The sequence below is a fragment of the Portunus trituberculatus genome, chromosome 50 (genome assembly GCF_017591435.1).
Source record: "Portunus trituberculatus isolate SZX2019 chromosome 50, ASM1759143v1, whole genome shotgun sequence".
NCBI classification, from domain to species: domain Eukaryota; kingdom Metazoa; phylum Arthropoda; class Malacostraca; order Decapoda; family Portunidae; genus Portunus; species Portunus trituberculatus.
In genome coordinates this window covers 11644955-11667656 of record NC_059304.1, presented here as the reverse complement: position 1 = coordinate 11667656, position 22702 = coordinate 11644955, and the positions used below count along the sequence as shown (strand labels likewise).

The 22702-nt window shown below is 49.9% G+C and overlaps 1 protein-coding gene across 30 annotated transcripts in view; it reads left to right on the top strand.

The window, feature by feature from the left end:
- Nucleotides 1–22702, top strand: part of LOC123499581 (longitudinals lacking protein-like) — a 58730-nt gene that overhangs the window by 19577 nt on the left and 16451 nt on the right. Inside the window, exons 5-6 of one of the 30 annotated variants that reach the window (XR_006673036.1) lie at nt 5808–6172; nt 6686–6822. The exons of 13 other annotated variants lie outside the window; for them this stretch is intronic. Coding sequence is in view for 16 of the 17 variants with exons in the window: in XM_045247741.1 (XP_045103676.1) it covers nt 21466–22074 (609 nt within the window). In the remaining variant the exon portion in view is untranslated. 16 more of the 30 variants (XM_045247741.1, XM_045247745.1, XM_045247744.1 and 13 more) reach the window with 16 other exon arrangements.

Sequence of the window (22702 nt, the reverse complement as noted above, 5' to 3'; positions counted from 1 at the left end):
GAGAGAGAGGGAGGGGAAGGAGGGGGTAAGGGAGGTATGCAGCATTGTATAATTAACTTCTTCCAGTCTGCTAAGTTCTGCGTAGTCATGAACACACACACACACACACACACACACACACACACACACACACACACACACACACACACACACACACACACACACACACACACACACACACACACACACACACACACACACACACACACACACACACACACACACACACACACACACACACACACACACACACACACACACACACACACACACACACACACACACACACACACACACACACACACACACACACACACACACACACACACACACACACACACACACACACACACACACACACACACACACACACACACACACACACACACACACACACACACACACACACACACACACACACACACACACACACACACACACACACACACACACACACACACACACACACACACACACACACACACACACACACACACACACACACACACACACACACACACACACACACACACACACACACACACACACACACACACGATTGTCTGTGTATGTAACGGAGGGAGCATCGTGGCTGTGTGTGTGTGTGGGTTTGAAGTAGGTGTACTTCAGAGCGAGAAATTCTACTCCCAGCATTAAAAATGTAGAAAAATCAGGATAAGAAATGAAAATGATGAAGATAGGAAAAATTGTTTTCATGTCTAATTTTTCATGCCTCTCCTACACTGGCATCTTGATGGCTTTGGGTGGTGGTGGTGGTGTGATATAGGTGGAGGAGGAGGAGCAGGAGCAGGAGCAGGAGCAGGTTGGGTGATGTCCCTCAGCGTTTGGTGATGAAGTGGATGAGTTGTTGATGTCTCGGCGCGCGGCTGACGCGATGCCTTGTCTTTGCAGGCGGGCGTCGCGCGAGGCAGTGGTGAAGCGGTGTTATGCCCTGTTTGCGGCAAGGTAATCTCCGGCAGGAACAAGCGGCAGAACCTCCAGTACCACTTAATCACCCACACTTCCCACAAACCCTTCAAGTGCCCCTATTGTCCCCACCGCGCCAACCGCAGCGATAACATGAAAATACACGTGCGGACGCGACACCTTAGCCGCGGGCAGGGTCAGGGCGACAACCTTGAGGCGGCGCAGGTGGTGCAGGGGGATGAGATGGAGGTACCAGCACCCACAGCCAACACTTACACTGGTGGTTTCGGTTGTGACGCTGAAAACTTTGGGTGAGGGTGAAGAAGAGGACCCGCCTCGGAAGAAGGGGTGTGTGGCTCAGTCAAGTTATGGTGTGGTGCGTGTCGGCGCTCTGGACTGGCTGACTTGGAGCGGCAACTTCATCCTGCCGCCGGTGGATGTGGGGACGGAGAGGTAGTGTGTTAGTGGTGGTGGTGGTGGTGGCTCAGTCTAGTTAAATAGAGGTTGTTGGCTGAGCGATGATGGTGATGGTAGTGAGGTGCTAAGAGGAGGGTGTTCTCTGTTGCAGGGGGGGATTGCCAACGACGTGCCCCTGCTGTGCTTCGTGTGCAACAAGACTTTCTGTGGCAGGAACAAGCGGCAACATCTTTCCAACCATCTCACCACACACACGGGGGAGAAGCCCTTTTGCTGCCCCTTCTGCCCCCACAGATCAAACCGCAAGGATAATCTCAAGATGCACGTGAAACTAAAGCACTTGGACAACCTGGGTGGCGCCTTCAGGAACACATTGGGCGGGGACTCGCTCAGCCAAGACCCCTCGAGCTCTCAAGGTCATTTATAACCCGTGGGAGCGGCTTGATCCCTCCCGTTATCACGCTCCACCACTCACCCTCAAAAGCCCGCTCGTCGCTCTTGTGTGACTTGTAAAGGTACGAACATGATCCTGTGTGCGTCTCCCATGCCTAGCAGACATGCAGACCACGTGGAAGGTGGTTGCGTTAGGCGGCGCGGCACTAGCCATCTTTGTTATTGATAGCGGTGTTGTCCTGAAGAGGAAGACGATGTCCTGAGGGGTGGCTGTATTTTCTTTCCAGACTATGACCACCCCGCCCCTGACGTGTCCCGTGTGCTGTAAGGTCTTCCAAGGCAGAAACCGCCGCCAGCACCTGAGCCACCACCTCAAGACGCATACAGGGGAGAAGCCCCACATTTGCCCGCTGTGCACGCACAGAACAAGCCGCAGAGACCACTTACGAGAACACATACGAACCATTCATGGGCTGGAATTGGGCACCGCCCCTAAGTGAAGACGGTGTGTGTATGTGTACATTGTGTGTGTGTGTGTGTGTGTGTGTGTGTGTGTGTGTGTGTGTGTGTGTGTGTGTGTGTGGCGGGAGAGAGAATGTTGGCGTGCGCGCGGCGATCATGGGAGCTGGTATGGTACGTGAGGCTTCTGGGATTTCATTGAGTGGAGCTGTTTTGTCTTTTCAGGGGAGGCAGGAGTTTCCCGTGGGGGTGCCGCCCCTGGGCACTAAGGTCGCCTTAATGTGCCCTGTTTGTAGCAAGTTGTTCCACGGCCGAAACAAGAAGCAACACTTGCACTACCACATGATGACTCACACTGGCGAAAAACCCTTCCACTGCCCCCACTGTCCCCACCGTGCCAACAGACTCAGCAACCTCAAAATTCACGTTAAGACCAAACACGGCTTGCTGAATTGAGCTGAACGCGACGCTCCCCTTACCTTCCATTCCCCTGTCCCTTCCCGATCATGGTGCCACCCACGTTTCTTCCCTCACGGGTGCTGTCGCTGCAGGTCGTTTTGCTGTGAGTTGACAGGGTTCCTTCATACGCATTGAGGTGTTACCGTCACCCTCTAACACACACACACACACACACACACACACACACACACACACACACACACACACACACACACACACACACACACACTTTTCTAAGGAAATGATGCGTACCGCCCCGCACTGCTGTGCCCTGTGCGTCCCTTGACCGTGCTGTTGTGGTGCCAAGATAACTTGCCAGTCCCGCCCCAGCCCTGTGGTGGCTGAGTTGGGCCTCACGTTGTTTCCTCCGCGGCTTTCAACCTTTGTTCGTGAAAATGGAAAATTGTTTTGATTGATGTAATATTTTTATTTTTTTGAATAAAGACCTTAACGAAGCTGTCCTCTTCTTGCATCCTCGTAACATGTGATGTGCGTCCGGTGGTGGGTAGCAGAAACCCATCATCCGACCTTATTTCTGTAATGAAGACAAGCGGTGACCAAGGTGACCCTAGCGATAAGTGAAGATGAGAGGCTAAAGGAAGCAAAGAATGATGTCGATAAGGGTGAGAGGCTTCAAGGAGAGTGGCGGTCGGTGTGGGCTCGTGCTGGGAGGGTTGTGTTACCTTTGCAGTATTGTGTGTGTCGGTAGGAGAGAGAGAGAGAGAGAGAGAGAGAGAGAGAGAGCGCGTTTTCGCTATGTCTGTATCATGTGGTGTCTTGCTGTGTTATGAAAGTTAAGGCTTCTTGGTGATCTGTTGGGACGTGCGATAGGGAGGGAGGGAGGATGGGGAAGGAGAGGAAGAGTGACTTGTGGAATGTTGCATTATTGGGCGTGGGGGGGAAGGAGAGATGTGTTACAAGTCAGTGAAGATTTATACCACGTGCTGTTATTAATTCCGTTAATACCGCTGATGCTGTTGCTTCTAATAAAAATGCTACTACTGGCGGTGCGATGTGCTCGTGGCACCATAAAGTCCAAGATGTCTCCATTGAGCGTCTTCGTAAGAGAGAGAGAGAGAGAGAGAGAGAGTGAGTGAGTGAGTGAGTGAGTGAGTGAGTGAGTGAGTGAGAGAGAGAGAGAGAGAGAGAGAGAGAGAGAGAGAGAGAGAGAGAGAGAATTTTTTTTGGGGGGTGCTTTGTGTCTGAAGGCGTGCGCGAAGAGAATTTGTGTAAAGTGATGCAGCGTTGTGCTTGAAAGCCCAAGTTTAGGGAGTGGCTGTGACAGTTGATGATTATACTACTCGTGTGCGTAGAAAAGGCTGGAAACGTTGTGTGTGTGTGTGTGTGTGTGTGTGTGTGTGTGTGTGTGTACACGTGCGTGCGTGCGTGCGCGCGCGCGTTTTGCGTGCGTGTTTGTTTGTTGCTTAACTGCTTCTCACAGTATAAAGCCAATGGATATTCCCGTATAAGACGTATCATTCGTCACCTCCGCGCCGTACTGACGAGTACTGGTGGCTTTAGGAAGATAGTGGCCGCAGGTCGGAATAGGAATGTTGTGCATTGGTCAGTGCTTGGTGTGGTAACGTCCCCCAAGGAAGCAGCGGTGGTAATGATGTATTGTGGGTGGAGGTGTGGCTTGGGCGTGGCACCTGAGGGGCCTCACTGATGGGGGTTGTGTTGTCCGCAGGTGCAGGGGGTGGTGGAGAGGATTACCACGTGTGCTGTCTGTGGCAGGGTGTTTCGCGGCCGCAACCGCCACCAGAACCTCCAGCAGCACATGCTCACCCACACAGGGGAGCGGCCCTTTGCCTGCCCACACTGCCCCTACACTGCCAGACAAAAGCCCCACATCAAGGGCCACATATTACGCTTGCACCCAGAGACTGTCCCCGGCCTCGTCCCCAGCGTGCCCTGAGCCACCCCTCCAGCCGCGCCCTTCACTCAAAGATAGACGTGGTAGCAGAGGTGGAAGAGGAGTAGTTTTGTTTAATGTTAGAATTGTGCAAATAGTTGGAAGGTTGTTTGGTTGTTTGTGGTGCCGCTTGGTGTATTCACTTGTTTTTGTTAGAGTGGCAAGTTGCAGCTCAGAGACAGATGATGTATTTTTTATTCAGATAACGTGGAAATGCCGTTAGCTTTGGATTTGGTGCATGAAATGGTTTCTGGTGGTGGTGATGTTCTGTATTATGTACAAGCAAAGACGTCGGCGACGGCCTGTGCAGTGGTGCTTGATGATTCAGAGCAGGTTTTGCTGATGCTGCTGGCGGAAGCTGACCAGTTGAGGTGTTGGGCTAGTGAAGTGTTGGTGTGATGAGAGGGGAGAGGTAAGGCTGTAAGAAACACGTCGGTAAAAGTTACATAGATTTACTTGATTATTTCTTAAGGCGTGTAGTGGTTGGCTTGTGATGAGTAGCGACAAGTATATGTAAGGAAGCATGAGGTACTACTTCTAAGGGCTGAGGCGGTAGCTGAGCCTCACCCTGTGTAGGTGTTGTGAGGCGTGTGTCGGGCGGGAGGCGCTGAGTGGTGTTGTGTTGCAGGCAGCCGGCGGCGCGGGGGCTGCGGCCGTGGCGATGGTGATGTGCTGCGTCTGTGGGAGGGTGTTCCGCGGCCGCAACCGCCACCAGAACTTGAGCACCCACATGCGTATCCACACGGGCGAGACCCCGTTCCCCTGCCCTCACTGCCCCTACCGTGCAAAGCGCAAGGCCCACCTCCAGATGCACTTAGAGCGCATACACTCCCCGCGGGCAGCTGCCGGGAGCGCTTGGCGGGATGGCCGCCCTCCGCCACACCACCTGCCGCAGCCCTCACACCTGCCCCTCCTTCCACCCCAACCAGCCTCATCCAACTCTTCTCCGCCCCTTTCCAGTCCCTCACTTACCCTGTCTACCTCACTTCAGCAAAAGCAATGATAACAAGAACACAGACTAGTGAACCCTTGTTTGTCTGGTGTAGAAGAGGCCGCCGGTGTGACTGACTCGTGGCAGTGACTGTTGTTGTGGAGGTGTTGTGATGACTTGTACCATGAATAAACACAATAAAGATGTTGACAATAATTAATGTTGTGTTGGCACTAGCCAGTGACGTGTGAGGAGGAGATAGAAGAGGGGGAGGTAGAGGGTGTGAGGGTTGATGTGTTGTTGTTGCAGGCACTGGGCAGCGAGGAAGCAGAGTGTCCTGCTTGCGGGAAGACCTTCCGCGGTAGCAACCGTCGCCAGAAAGTGGCCCGCCACGTGCTGACCCACACGGGCTTGCGACCCTTCTGTTGTATCCACTGTCCCTACCGCGCCACCCAGAAGGCCCACATCAAGCGCCACCTGCAGCGCAGGCACGGCAAGAGCGGCCAGAGCCTGCGCTTCTGCCTAAGCTCCTGCACCATCGGGGGTGTGAGTGGCCCCGACTATAGCACCATGAAGGAGCCGCCTGACGAGGACTCCAACTAATGATGCAGCGCACGTGATCATGTTATGTTGTTAGTGGTTGAGCCTCCATGTGACAGTCATATAGATCAAAGGTAATGCATTAATCAATTAGTTATAATGGAAAGAAAGACAGATTATAGTTATTAATGAAAAGGAGAATATTAATAGTTATCGAAAAGGAAAACAATTATTAGTTATTCATAGAAAGGAAAACTATTCAAAGCAGAAATTTATTGAAATAAATAGCTATGATTATGGTGATTTTTCTTTCCCATTAAGTGAAATCTTTTGGTTGGCCATCTTGTATACTAGAGAGGATGACGAGCGTACGCGCCAGCACTCGCCAGGGCTATATGGTAAAAGGGTGGAGGGAAGGGAAAGTTTTGGAGGTGGTGGAGCTCCGCCTGTCTGTGGTGGTGTGGTGGTTGTGTTATTATGTGTGACAAAAGGGCGGGAGATGACCGGGTATCGGCAGCGGCAGTCTGGTTCTAGAGGTGGCGCGGGAAGGCGGCAGGAGAGGGTTGCTATTGGTGGTGATGGTGCCGGCAGTTTGGAGAGGGGTCTAGACTGACAGACACTGATGCCGGTGCCATTGTGTGTTGCAGATGGAGCCGCCACTGCTGTATCGCACACAGGAGATGGTGTCCCCGCTCCAGCATCAGCAGGCAGGCCTCCAGCAGCATCAGCAGGAGTCACAGGGTGAAGAGCGTACTAATTATTTTTGTCCCGTGTGTGGCAAAGAGTTTCACGGGGTGCGGCAGAGACGCAATCTAAAGCGGCACATGATGATCCACTGGGGACAAAAGCCCTATCACTGCCCGTTCTGCCCGCACCGCTCCAACCAGAAGGGTAATCTCAAGACCCACATCCTCAAGGCCCACCGCGAGCTGCTGGATCGGGGATACACAGCTGATGACATGGTGAGGGACCCGAGCCCAGTCTCGGGCCAGGCCAAGACGTAGCCCCGCCAAGACGCCGCCGCTACTGCCGCCGCCTGCCTGGGTCAGCCTCATGGAGGCCCATTATCCTTGCTGTGAATCTTCAGCAGGAGACATTGCTAGGCGGGCGTTGATAGCGCTGCCCAGTAAGACAGGGTAGTGCTGGGGCCTCACAGGCTCCTTGGCAGGCGGCCTATTGTCACTTTTCTGTGCCAGTCGTCATTCTTGTGATCAGCTGATTGTCATACGCCTAGGATGGGACAAGTTGTTGACTGAAGAGATACGTATCACTTTAGCTTAGCTTGTTGCGTTATGTCCAAGGATCTTGTTCTTGAATCAAGTGTGTTTTTATTGCCTTTAACGAAACTCACATATGATTAAATTCACGCACGTGTTTTCTAGTTTGTCATCTTGAGACGAACAAAACTCACGTCATTTATATGACTGTCTTTTATGTGTTGCATTTATTGATGAGTCTTGTTTTTAGTGTAGCTTTCTGCGATGGTCTTTTTCTTGGCTTTGATCTTCGGTGTGGAGTCATCAGGGTGCCACTCACAGGGAAGGATAAACAAGAAATAGAAAAAAAAAGAAAGAAAATTTAAGAGGGAGGTGGAGGAGGAGGACGAGGAAATATAGATAAATAAGATAAACATGAAAGGTGAAAAGCAGACATTGCTACCGCTCTTTTGTTATGGGGTAAGAAGCAGAAGAGAGGAGAGATGATGTACCGTCAAGTTGCTGTGAAGTAGCTGCAACTAAACGGGAGTCTTGCTTTACAGACTCACTCGGCCCATCACCCTCACCACCACCATGCATTTCCTCCACCACCGAACCAGCAGCAGCAGCAGCAGCAAGAGCACCAACAACTGCAACAGCAGCGACACCTCCCCCCACAGAGCAGCACCTCCAGCGAAGATGAACAGTTTAAAGTGAACTGCCGGTTCTGCAACAAGGCCTTCCATGGTCGCTACTCCAAGTACAACATGAAGAGACACCTCATGATTCACCGCGGCGAGAAGCCCTTCCTCTGCCCCTACTGCCCCCACCGTGCCAACCAGAAGGGTAACCTCAAGTACCACATCCTCTCAGTGCACCAGGGACTTCCAGGGGACGCGCAGTATCTCGCCACGAAGGAGCAGCCCAGCGACGCCACCAACCCGTGAGAGGCAGGAAGGCAGGTCTGGGCTAGGCTGGGGGGGGGGTGCGGGCGGGAGCTGAGCGAGACAAAGCAGGGCAAGATCGAGTGTTGAGAAGAAATTGTTCTGTTCCCGGTTCTGTTCTGTGTTTGTAGTCGAGCTTTGTACAGTTACTCGAAAATAAAGGATTAATTAGAGTTATAAGTTGTGTTGAAAGTTAAGGAACCTGAGTGTACATACGTTTTGAGGGGATAGACCTTCACAAGGATGAGGCTGGTCTGTGTGTGTGTGTGTGTGTGTGTGTTGAGTCTAAGAAGATGAGATGTTTGGTGGCGAGTGGGCTAACCAGGACGGGCCGATGGGGAGTGGGGGTGGTATGGCGGGGCGAGATGGGCGCTGAGTGATTGATTGATGCAGTCTCAAGGCGGCGCAGCAGTGGGTTGGATGGGGCGGGGCGGAAAGGCTCACTGACAGACGGGAGGAGGCGGGGTGGGGCGGGCGGCCTATTGACGGACGTAAGGCTGAGCACCTTGTCGTCGTTGCAGGCGATGGGCGGGGAGGTCGTCGTCCCCGGCAACCCCACCCACGCCCTGCTCTGTGAGGCGTGTGGCCGAAACTTCACCTGCCGCGCCTCCCTCCGCCGCCATCTCTGGATTCACACGGGGGCCAAGCCGCACACCTGCTACCACTGCTCCTTCTCCTGCAATAGGCGCAGCAACCTTGAGCGGCACGTGAAGCGACACCATGCCCTCCTTCATCAACCCCCGCCCCGCAAAGCTCCCTCCCCTACCCCTTTCTCTCCTCCCCCGCCGCAGTGTGAGCCAAGCCAAAGGTGAAGCAGTCAGTGGCGGAGGCGAGAAGGCATGTGTTGCGTTGGGGACTTCATATCTCATGTGACTTCGTGACTCGCGTTCTCTGTGTAGTTGTGTCGTAAAACTGGTAACGCGCGCGCGCGCGCGCACACACACACACACACACACACACACACACACACACACACACACACACACACACACACACACACACACGGTAGCTCAGTGGTTAGAGCGCTGGCTTCACAAGCCAGAGGACCGGGGTTCGATTCCCCGGCCGGGTGGAGATATTTGGGTGTGTCTCCTTTCACGTGTAGCCCCTGTTCACCTAGCAGTGAGTAGGTACGGGATGTAAATCGAGGAGTTGACCTTGTTGTCCCGGTGTGTGGTGTGTGCCTGGTCTCAGGCCTATCCAAAGATCGGAAATAATGAGCTCTGAGCTCGTTCCGTAGGGTAACGTCTGGCTGTCTCGTCAGAGACTGCAGCAGATCAAACAATGAAACACACACACACACACACACACACACACACACACACACACACACACACACACACACACACACACACCTATTAAGTTCCATCTGTGTGTAAGTGTCATAAAATATTGGTACTTCTTACCTGTGAACATTGTTGTGATAAGTGTATAATCAAGAGTTGAACAGAATACCAACCGTTAAAAATAATGTGTAAGAATCAAAATATACTTTGATTCTTGTTCTTAAAAAGAAAAAGAAAAAGACATCTGTGGTATATTATGGCACCTCGCGGGGCTCTAGACACTTCTTGATGTTGCTTCATGAAGGTGGAGACATTATGGTTCTTCTGGTGAACACATCATGTGAACAATGAGGTGAGGAGCGGGTTGCGAGAGGGTTGGATCGTGATTGGTGGTAGGAGGTTTGAGAGCAGGATGCATAGATAAGAGGCCAAGAGGAGTGAGGGAAATAGTCTTGTCAGTCAGTAGAGGGAAGTGGGCGTTAGTTTTCGTAAATAGCTACAGGTAGAGGTATAAAACCAGTATTTTTCTTACATTATCTTTAACTGATGAACTACTCTTCACTTTGCATCACATACTCATAACTCCGAGGTAGAATAAGTGATGCGTGTGTAAAAATAGCAAAAAACTAAATAAGTACAGTAAAAAAAATGATGGAATGAAATAAAAGTTATTAAAATGTTAATCATTTATTGACTAAATATAGATAAAATATGATAAAATAAAAAAAAATTGGTCGAGAAGGAACCCACTGCTATGCTTACGTACATACGTGTGTGATGTTAACGGATGGTGAGGCGTTGAGTTTGTCAGAGAAACGTCCCGGCGCCAAGGTTGTTGGGATTGTCTTCAGGGTTTGTTGTGGACGTGAGTGCATGAAGCGTCACATTCTTGCTGCTGTTTCCTCTCTTAGTCGGCTGGTTCGCGCCAAGTGTAGGCCAACTGTGTGTAGCCTGTAGTGGAGAGGCAGTGATGGTGGTGGTCTGAGAGTGGCCTTGTCTTGCAGGGGAGCGAGGAGCACCACGCCACTACCACCACCTTCACCGCTTGCCCCACCTGCGGCCAGCGTTTCCACGGCGGGTACCAGAAGTACAACCTGAAGAGGCATATGAGCATCCACAGCGGGGCGAGGCCGTACCTGTGCCCGTCTTGCCCGGCTGCCTTTAATCAAAAGTGTAACATGAAGAGGCACCTCGAGACAGTGCACGGGGTGAAGAGCCTCCACCAGGCCGCCTCTGCCCAGCAGGAGTGGGCCACAGCACAACCCAAGTCCTCCCCCGCGCCACCCGCGGTGACACAGGGCCCCCAAGTTGTGAGGGGTCATACCCCCTCGACGCCGGACTGTCCTGAGCCGCTGCAGCAATAACAGAGCGGCTGCCGGAACAGTCGCCCTGCTGGTGATCAATGGCAGTGAGGGCGCCCACCCCCACACAAGCCTGAGGGGAATATAACACAGTTATCCCGGAAGACGGGACTGCCACAGCCCGAATGCTCGGATTAAGTGCATGTACCGTGGCAGGTGGACTGTGTCTTACTTATTGTATTGATGTCACTTAAGCAAGAGAATCTCATGGACTTACCTTTTAACTTCCAGTAGGATAAATATGAAATACATAAGACGAGCTAGTTAGTTACTGGTGTTGTGGAGTGGTGTGTAACGAGTGTATTGCTGGAGTTCACTTGCTCCAGCAGAGCTGAGCAGCGTACCAGTGGATGAATGGCTCGCCAAACCTCTCAGGACCGGCTTGCTGGCTCTTAATCCCTTACCGTTACGCTCTCTACACACACTTCCTAAAGACAGAATACAAAAAACAACTGGTGTCGTCCATGTTGTGGAGTGACACGCCATGCCATTGTTTTCGTATGTACAGTAGTAATCTTTGAACCGGCTTGTAAACCATGTTTGTATACAGGCGCCACCGAGGGAGGCTGAGGGCTGCGGCGTGGCACAGTACACTCCTTCAAAATCTCTGCTCATTCCACATCACCTTACACCACAGCATCACACACCACACCACCACTCACCGTCCTTCAGTACATTTCACTCGCCTCATTTCTCTCTGAGGAAAGAAACATAACCAGCTTGCACTTTGCCCTCCCCTGGTTTCTACAAGCGCGCGATTCAATAAAGGAATGCAAAAGAAAAAAGTATTGTTTGTTGTTGGGGAGGACACAGACTGTAATTTTGTAGTCCCTGCATCCTTCCTTCTTATCTGCTCAGTCGCTCTGTTCATCAGGCACTGACAGCATCGTTATAGTAATAATGATAATGGTAATGTACAGACACCCCCCTCCAATAATAATAATAATGGTAATCGTTTTATTGGTAATGAGAAACGTCATATGTACGCACAAAACTTCGTCAGGGAACCAAAGACGGACCTCTGCTGTTCCCACCGCCATCTTGCACTTCGTTACCTTCCTTACCAAGCAGGTGTGGACAGCAGGTGCACGTCAGCTAACGATGGTGGTGATAGGTGAAACATTAGGTTACATTTCTTAATTTCCTAACTCATCATCCGGTACTTTGCTTGCGTTTTATTCCTCCTATCCTCTTCCCATTCCTCCTCCCTTCCTTCCTTTGCAAACGTGAGGTGATAGTGATGGTGGCGTCTTAATCCCTTCAATACTGCGTCACATTTTTACTGAGAGATTTGTGTATGATTAGAGCATTTTGTTGGCATAATGAAGGATCTATGGAGGTCAGAAGCTTAATGGCTACAGTCTTCACTAATTCAGTTCCCCACATGAGTTTCTGAAGCTGAATAAAATCACCAGATAATAAGCAGAATGAATATGGAAATGCGTCGTGGTACTCAAGAGGTTAACCTTGGCGTGGTCTGCTTCTTAAATGAAATACGAGAGAGGGCTGCACGTTCATAGTCTCCGTTTCGTCCTCTAGTGGTATCAGTTTCCTCAGTGACGGCGTGAGAGGAGGACGTGCGCTGAGTATATGTGTCCTGTGTGGCGATGTGAAAGTCACTACCAAAGGAGTCAGGAAAGAAAGTAAATTGAAGTGTTAGACGAACGAGAATGCGAGTGTGAATGTATGGTGCACTTATTTATTTATTTTATTGTATCTCCAGCAATAAGATGGCCATGGTCTAAAACATAATAAATAAGGGATCAATATCCGTAAGATGCCATTCTCGTAAAAGGGAAGAATGAATTCCCAACGTCAAACAAACATAAAGTAACTAGGTCAGCTGAGTTCCAAGCGTGACCCGAGTGTGACTGACTGATTGAGTGAGTGAGTGAGTGAGTAAATGAGTGAGAGGACAAGAAAGAGAGAGTCCTTCCTGACCTGGGTACTATTTTCCAGGTGGCCTCCAGAAATCCGCGCCCTCGGGAACACTTGCATCTCTCCACCTCGGAGGTCGCCATCGCTCGCACGCTTCTCACCATTCCCGACCAATCCACTTCGCGCTCGTCAGCCGCTTTTGTCACCTCCAAAGCCTCCCTCCAATCGTCCACCGCAGCTAACAGCTGCAGTGGCTCTTTCACCACCTCCTCCTCCACTCTGTCGCCCTCTACCCCACAGACTCTCACCGTGTCACTCCTTAAGGGCTCCTCGTGCCCGGAGTGTGGCAAGGTGTTCCGCGGGGACTATCACAAATACAACCTTAAAAAACACCTCACCATACACGCGGGGCTGCGGCCGTTCACGTGTCCGGTGTGCAACATGTCCTTCAACCAGAAGGTGTCCATGAAGCGCCACTTTGCCTCCGTGCACAGGGCTCTCGGTCAGGCGCAGAAAGTGGACCAGAACTGAGTCTCTAAGGAAAGAAGGGAAGAAAAAAGCGAAGAAGGAGGAGGAGGAGGAAGAGGAAGGCTTATCTGAACTAGTTTGTTTCCTTACCACACAAGGTGAGGAAGACCTGAGATGTAGCAAATTCGTGGCCGCACTGGCGGGCGGTGCTAGGCTGTAAGCTGTTGATTGACGTGATGATAAGACGAGCAGCTGCCCTTCATTGATAGTGATCTATTTTGGTACCTTAGGATACATAGAGAGCAGTTTTAGAGCGCCTGGACCGTGAGTGGGTGGCTGGCTGGGTGTTCATCGTATACAGTAAGAACACCGGCACCACCACTTGCTGCGCCACCACGGCACTCTCATCGGCCACTGCGCATTTTGAAACTCAGGCAGCTACTGCTAACACAGACTTAGGATAGTGATGACTGGCTGCTGTATGTATGGCAGCAGGTACTCCACAGGCAACATAAAGTCGCACTGACGATTAGCGACGCCTTATGAGGCAGCCTATTAGATACAGCGCCTAGGACAATGGTGATTGGTCGCGATGGTATGAGTATTTACCATCGTTATTTGTCACCTGCCTGCTTTAGCTGGGGCTGAGCAGCAGTTCTTACCCCGGACCGTGCCAGGGGAAAGTTTTCCTCGTGCGCTACTTAGACAGTATTGAACCTACACAAGATCCTCCTTGAGAACCATGGCTGCTGCCCCTCTCCTACCAGCCACCCAGGGGACGGCGGGAGGCTCTTTATTTCAGTCATACATGAGGGAATATGCCTGCACGCAGTACTGCATGCATCACACACACACACACACACACACACACACACACACACACACACACACACACACACACACACACACACACACACACACACACACACACACACACACACACACACACACAATGTGTACCTCCTGTGTCACTCAAAGACTGTTGGATACAAAGGCACCTGTAGCACGTGCAGCCAAGTGTGTGTGTGTGTGTGTGTGTGTGTGTGTGTGTGAGAGAGAGAGAGAGAGAGAGAGAGAGAGAGAGAGAGAGAGAGAGAGAATATCATCTTTTTGGAGGGCTCAACAACAACAAAAACAAAAACAACAACAACAACAACTAAAGGAATAGCAGCAACAGCAGCCATGGGATCAACACAAAGGTTCAAAACACTCCTGTAGTGAGGAGTACTTGCGTATATACATACATCCGTACATGCGATACATACGTAGATAAATGCCTACCTACGTACACACATATACATACATACGTACCTACATATTTTTAGCTTTGTATTCAACTGATCTGACGCTAAGTTTTGGAATTGTGAGTCAAACCAATGGATCTAGTGACCAGAAGGAGTGAGGCAGCAGAAGGGAGCGGGGGAGTGGGAGAAGGGAAGAGTGAGGAGGAGCTACAAGCAGATGCCCTCCTCCCAACCTTCCAGTTCCTCCTCCCCCGAAGCGATGTCCCCTGCACTTCCTGTGTCAGTGGCTGTTATAATAAAAATTCGTCATAATTTTATCAGCATTTGTTTTTTTGTAGTGTGCCCTTGAGAGAGAGAGAGAGAGAGAGAGAGAGAGAGAGAGAGAGAGAGAGATAGTTGAGGATTCGCAGTGTGAATGTTCATCGTTCGTTTCATTGTATGAAAAAGGACAAGTTAAAATAAAGAAAACAAATTAAAAGTATATTTCAGGTGAGTAAAACGTTCTAGACAGCCACACCTACATATTTACCTCTTATCCTCATCTTTATCACAATTAGCGTGTTTCCACTTATACTTATTGTGGTCGTCTTCGCCTTCACAAACATCCAACACTAGTTTTAGCCTCGTTATTTGGGCAGCACCGAGGCTACACTGAAGGAGTCTCGACCGTGTATCGCTTAATACTTAAAACAAAGGAAAATGCCAGATTGACGACATGAATCTTGAATCTTTGCAGTGACGTGTATTATAGTTACTTGTGACGAGGACTTGGGGACGAGGGGGAGGGTGAAGGAAGGGAAGGAAAGAGGGACGAAGGAAGTGAGATTGATAGGAAGGAGAGGGAAGGAAATAAAGAGAGCGGGTGAATGGTGAAAGAAGTATATTGGCAAGGAAAGAGGGAAATCATAAGTAAGAAAAAACGGGAGAGAAAAACGGGTTAAGAGATGTTAAAGTTTCTCTCTCTCTCTCTCTCTCTCTCTCTCTCTCTCTCTCTCTCTCTCTCTCTCTCTCTCTCTCTCTCTCTCTCTCTCTCTCTCTCTCTCCTCAAATTTATGCATATTCTAACAGAACTATCTTATGTATGCGTTTTTTAGTGTATGAGTGACTAAGAACGTGAATAAATGTGTGTGTTTGCGTGTTATGAGTTAACCCTAGCCCAACCCTCCCCTTGCCATGGGTCAGCACAGGTGGTCATTGCTTTAACTTTTGCAGGGCGAGGTCATACTGGCGGGGTCTCAGGGCGAGGAGTCGTTCATAGCGCCGCAGGTGTCTCAGGGGGAGGCCAATGCCACACAACATCCGGGGGCTCAGAGCGATACCGTCTGCCTGTTGTGCGGCCAAAACTTTTATGGGTGCAACCGCAAAAACAACTTAAAACAGCACCTAGCCATACACTCGGGGATCAGGCCCTTTCGTTGCACCTGGTGTCCGCAGAGCTTTATTAGGAGAAGCCATCTGAGGCGACACTTAGGAACGCGGCACAAGAGCAACCTGAACGGATAGACGCAGGAGGGGAGCTGGAGCTGGAGTGGCGGGGTGGTGCTAGTGGTGGTGGCGGTGGTGATGGTGGTGGTCGGTGCTCGGTGGTGTTTGCAGCTACGGTACAGTTTTAGGTAGGTGTACAGTGCTGTTTTGTGATGTAATAGTGTGGTATTTATATAGTATTGTGTGCTTCTTGTTCAGTCTTTTGTTCGTCTTGTTCTTGTTTTGTAAATTATATACTTCTGTCCTCTGTACCCGTATTAGTCTGTGTTTTATTCTGTTATGTTTTGTTTTTTGGCCATCCGTGTGTTCTAGCTTTGTCGAATTCTCTCTCTCTCTCTCTCTCTCTCTCTCTCTCTCTCTCTCTCTCTCTCTCTCTCTCTCTCTCTCTCTCTCTCTCTCTCTCTCTCTCTCTCTCTCTCTCTCTCTCTCTCTTTGCACAGGCATTTTAACTTTTTCTTTCTCTTCCTCCCCTCTCGCTTTGTCGCATTTTTTTTTTATCTCGTTCTTTTTTTATTTCAGTTGTTTTTACTTGCCCTTTTTATTTTTTTCGTCCTCTGTGAGTCTTTCTCCATATATTTTTCCTTTTATTTAAAACACACACACACACACACACACACACACACACACACACACACACACACACACACACACACACACACACACACACACACACACACACACACACACACAGTTCATATTTTTCTCGCTCTTTATTTTTTCCTCATACACTTTTTCCATGTGCTTACAGTTCTCTCTCTCTCTCTCTCTCTCTCTCTCTCTCTCTCTCTCTCTCTCTCTCTCTCTCTCTCTTAGGCGCTATAAAACAACAAATTGAATTAAAAGGCAAGAATGAAGGTTTAAATAAAGAAGGAAGGAAAGAAGAAAGTGGAAAAAAGTTTGAGTTTAAGTATTATCAGTAGTAATGATGATGATGATAAAATAATGATAATAATAACAATAATAATAATAATAATAATAATAATAACGTTAGTAATGAAAGAAAAAATACTGTTAGTCATACACACACACACACACACACACACACACACACACACACACACACACACACGATAACAGAGAAAACCATCTGGCAGAAATAGACATCAGACATCAACTCAGCCTCACTTAGTCTCAGCTTTAAGCCACTGTCTAACTACCTTGTGTTTCAGTCTTGTAATTTCGTCATAACTCAAGAAGGCAACAAAATTAAAGTAACACGTTTATTATTATTATGCTTTGAAGTATGCGTGTTTGATAGATTCAACCTCATTATCTCCTGGCTGGTTTCGCTGGTCTTATCGATGTTGTTTTGGCTTCATGCTCTCCTCCAAAAATGCCGGTCTGAGATAGATGGCAACTTCCTCGGAACCTTGAGTTAACATGCCAGTTGTTATATTTTTTTTATTTATTTATTATATATTTATTTATTTATTTTTTCGATTTTTGTGTCTGGGTGGGAGTGGCGTGGCAGGGGAAGGCAACAATGTAAGAGTACTTCCTTATAGTCGTTGTGTGTGTGTGTGTGTGTGTGTGTGTGTGTGTGTGTGTGTTTCATGGAGGTGGTGTTGATAAGGATTGGCAGCAGCGGTGGTTGGGTCTGGTTGTGGTTTCTGTGGTAGTCAGTCTGGCGGCAGCACATCTAGGGAACTGCATTGCTGTGTTGGTTATGAAGAACTTGACGCTCGTCAATAGCTCGCTAATTCTGTTGTTTTATGTCTTTATAATGCTTGCTGCAAAGTTGTCTTTTTTTTCTTTCTTTCATTCTTTTTTCCTCTGTTATTGTTGATGGTGGTGTTAGGGTGTTGTGGCAAGGGTGTGGTGAACTTAGACTGTTTCCTGCCGGCAGGGGTGCGGCGGTTTCCCCGGGGAGGGTGGAGGTGCACCCATGGCCGGCCTGTGGCGGGAGGAGGCAGAGCTAGGGGGCGAGGGCATTTCCGTCTGCGGTGTCTGTGGGCGGGAGTTTCGTGGGCGGCGGTCACAACGCACCTACAACCTTAAGCAGCATCTCAGCATCCACGCGGGGCTGCGGCCATTCCAGTGCCCTCTGTGCTCCCACGCCTTCAACAGAAAGAGTCACCTCAAGGGCCATCTACTGGCCAGGCACGGCACCACGCTGCCGCAGTAGTGGCGCTGGCACCCGCCAGGCGTCGCCCCTCGCCCCGCAGTGCTGGCCAACTATGGGTTGTTGCTCTAGTTTTTGTTGTTGTTATTAATGTGGTTGTTGCTCTTGTTTTATTATTATTATTATTATTATTATTATTATTATTATTATTATTACTGTTGTTATTATTATTATTATTATTATTATTATTATTATTATTATTATTATTGTGTCGTCATCATCATATCATCATCATCACATTATTGTTGTTCTTGTTATTTTTCTTTGATTATTATTATATTATTTTTATTATCATTAATTTTATTATTTTATTACTATTATTATCATCATCATCATCATCATCATCATCATCATCATCATCATCATCATCATTATATTGTGGCCGTTGTCAAATCTTGGCAAAAGCTTGAAACGGGTGGCAGAACAGACTTTGTTTCATCATCATCTTGCCGCCAGTGCCGGCACGTGAAGAACTGCTGGAAGGAAAGTCGATGCTCTGCAAACATTATGTTAATGGTTCGTGCGGTCCCCGCTGGACGTGCGTGTGGTGAACACTGGTCGTGATGTTGTCAGGCCTCGTAGGGTGCCAGTGGAACCTCAGGTCTGGTAGTGAGATGATTCAAAAGTCACGCTCTCCACCCTGTGTGCTCAGATGTGACCAGAGGAGTCACCCATGCCCGCGGGACCTCCTCCAGCTGGCGTGCGAGTGATCTCTTGGAGAACCCCGCTTGTAGTCCTAAGCAGTATTTATTCAACTGAGGGTAATATGAAAATTAAAATGTTAATGATAATTTTGTGGCGGCCAGAATCTGAGGTGTGGCCTTGTGTTACAGAGCAACCCGTATCACCACCACCACCCATCCGTGCTGCTGCCCCGGGCACTGCAGTCGCAGGTGTCGCCCGGTGACGGGGCCTTGGAGGGGAATGACTGCCCCGTGTGTGGAGTGCATTTCAGCGGCAAGTACCACAAGTACAACCTGAAGCGACACCTCAACATCCACCGTGGCGTGCGACCCTTCAACTGCACTCAGTGTGGCCACCAGTTCAACCGGCGCTACAACCTTGAGCGGCACATGGAGCGCGTGCACAGTTTGCAACCTGCCGCCCACGGTACACAGGAGCTGTCCCGCCCACCGCCCCACCAATCCTCCTCAGCTGACGTGACCGAGCAGACACAGAATACCAGCTGCGGTAACGAAAGCCTGAATCAAAAGGTGCCGGCCAGCGAGCTGAGCCCCTCGCACTGAGTGACAAGTGCCGACGTGTTCCCATTCCATCCTGCGACAACCTCTGCGGTACGCCTGTGTCGTCGTCTCGCTCTGCCGTGCTTCTGCTCTCACTGTCGCTGCTTGATATACCCCTTCCCCCTGTCGAGGTAGACGGTTACGACATACATAGAATTATGGTCATGTTGTCACCGTGTTGTCTTGTGCAGGAAGAGAAGGCGCCAAACTAGAGAGGAGGAGGAGGAGGAGGAGGAGGAGGAGGAGGAGGAGGAGGAGGAGGAGGAGGAGGAGGAGGAGGAGGAGGAGGAGGAGGAGGAAGAAGAAGAAGAAGAAGAAGAAGAAGAAGAAGTGGTCAATGTCATTAATGATACCTGAAATGGCTTGTGCTTCGAGGGTTAAGATCAAACAGCAGAAAGTAAAGCATGGAGTATAACATGGAGTGGTGACAGTGTTGTAAGGTGCACGTTAAGAGAGGCAGGCCGGGGAGTTGTCTGATTGAGGTCGTGTGCGTGTGGCTGTGTTGGGTCACCTCTGAGATCTTTGCACTTTGCAGGGGGAGGGAGGAGGCTCGTATGGTCGACAGGCGTGGCAGCGGCAACAGGGCAAAGCCGGGCAGATCCCAGTGGTGGTAGGAGATCAGCCCCACTCTCCTTCTGACACATCGGAGACAGCGCCGCCCTCGGGCCAGGTTCAGGAGCCCGTGGCTATTTGTCATCTCTGCAGGAAAACTTTCCACGGTCGGTATCAAAAATACAACTTGAAGAGACACATGAGCATCCACGCGGGTGAGAAGCCCTTCTCATGCCCCTTCTGCCACCATCGCACCAACCAGAAGTACAACATGCAGCAACACCTCCTCGTGTGTCGCCGCCGCCCAGCCCACGAGCAGCCCCCGCCACCCTCCGTCGCTCCTTGGACTCAGAACCCAAACAATAGTTGCACCTCGTGAGGCTGTGGTGCTTGCGTGTTCTTTTGATTAAAAACATACATATATACATAAATGAGTACTCTGGTGGGATCTTGCAGGGCTGGCGACAAAGCCGGTGTCGGTTGTGGTGTGGGGTCACGCACACGGTCAATAGAGGAGAAAAAAACCTTGTACCGTACCAAGCGCCAAGGTGTGTGATAAGAATCTTGGCGTCCTTTAGGTGGCAAGTTCACGGTGACGTGCTGACGGCAAACAGTGAACGTGTAATTTTTTCTGTAAAGTGTTGAATATTTTTATATTGCTTGTGATACGTGGAGAGAGCAGCACAGCGACTCGCTGCATAACTTTTGTTGAGTTGATAATGAGTGAGCTGTGGCTTCCATCAATGGCCGCACGAAGAGACCCGCAGGCAAGGCCAACGTGTCTGTATTGACCTTGGGCATGACGCACCAAGAGGCTGATGCTCCACACCACACGCTCGCCATACTCAGCATCACTGCCTTGTCTAATGGACATACAGACAGAAAGGTGGATTAGCACCCATCGTCAGGCCTCGTGTCGTCAGGCACCGTTACGTCAGTATGTCAGCCTCGTACTGTTGTTGTTGTCAGCATCTTGCCAATTTCACATACGCATCCTCTGTTCTTCCATATAGTTAGTTATATACATAGTTTCTATGTTAATGTTATAGTAGTTATTGCAGGTTTCCCATAAAGTTGATAATGCCAATAGTTATTTTCATAAGATTTTGCTTCGATATTATGAAACCTTATGATTATTGCCATCATATCTTGTTTCCCTCTTTGAACGAAACTCGCCATGTGACACTCTCCATGTCACCCTTCACCTTAGCGCTTCTGTGTTATCCTTGAGATCAGCACTTCCTCACACTGAGCTCAGTATTCTTTATCAAGCGGCATCCTCTCAGACCTGAAGGGACCGTCCTTGAGTGTCTCACTCTCGTTTCGTTCAACTGGCCATCTTGTCATCCATCATGTATCTCCTTTTGTATATATGCTGTAAACTTTATTTTCTAAATGTGATGCAGGCGAAGCTGTCAGCTGCTTGTCTGGGTCGTGCCAGCCAGTGGAACACGTCAGCACCAGACATGTTTGTTGAGTGACGTGATGACGGTGAGGCGAGGGATACGAATGTTCAGGCTCAGCAGCAGCAACAAAGTGTTTGTTGTGTTGACATGGCTAGTCGGTGTTGTATTGAGTGTGGAGTGTTGCTCACCTCAAAAGTGTGAAGTGTTGGAGTGTGGCTGAAGCTCGTGTTCTCGCCGACAGGGGCCACCACAACAACATGGCGGCGGCGGTGAAGGCAGCGACGGCGCGGCGGTCAGGGCGTGTGTTCAGTGCCCCGTGTGTGGACGACAGTTTCAGGGCACCAAGCGAAACTACCTCCTCAACCGACACTTTCAAATCCACACAGGCGAGAAGCCGTATCAGTGCCCTCACTGCTCCCACCGAGCCAATCGTAAGAGTAATTTAAAAATGCACATTGAGTCCCGCCACGGGTCTCAGGCTCTGTTTTACAGAAGGACTCCTGACGACTCCAGTACATCACAAGACGCCGCTGGCCTCGGGTTTCTCACCGAGTCCCTCGCAAGCCTACAAGACTCTCAGTTTCAGCAGCAATCCAGCACTGTCCAGAAGGTTGCTGCAGAAAGGCGGGATTCCACACAAGGGCATGCGTTTCATAAAATGAGCACGATGGCTCAGGAAACTGGGCCACTTACACGACAAGCAGCACGTGAGAAGGCTGCCCTTAGTGAGCGAGTCCACGAGGACTCCGTGGATGACAATCCTTTCAGCCCCTTCACTGAGTTCTTGAATGTGCGGCAAGATGTCATTGCAGAGGAGACTGGCCACGACGGGTACGTTCACCAGCCCTGACCAAGGACCTCGCGGCCGCTGCGGCTTTTCCAGATCTGACCTTTGGTTCCGACAAACGCTTCTCTGCGTCGCATTGGGCTTCAGGAGGTTGTCATCTTGCGCATGTTGAGGAGCTGTATGTAAAGTTTAGGCTTCACCATAACTTTGTGCTGCGTATGTAGGCTGCGTGGAAACTTTTCTGGCGCGCAGGCTATAGTTAGGGTGGAAAGAGAAAGGTGCTTCCTTCGATTTGATACACAAGTAATGGAAGTTAACATTAGTGGCAAGGGTGAATTGAGCATGGCGGTGATCGTGGTGGTGAGGGTGAGGAAGGTAATCCGCGCAGCCACAATACACACCATTTCCACTGCGCTCCCTCTCTGAACTTGGCTGTCGCCGCCTTTGGGTCTGCGGTGGTGGAGAGCTGCGTCCCTCGCGGCGCCCTGGTGGGGACATCACGAAGTGTTCACCTTCTTTAGGGTAACCCTGAATTATGTTGCATTGAGTATTTACCTTTATTTTTTGTTTCCTGAGTGGAATTGTGATTTTTTATCGCAAAATATGATTTTTCATCGTGTACGTACGTGAAATGACTACAAACCGATTAAATAAAGTCTGAGTTGATGATATTTTTATCTTTTTATCCTTA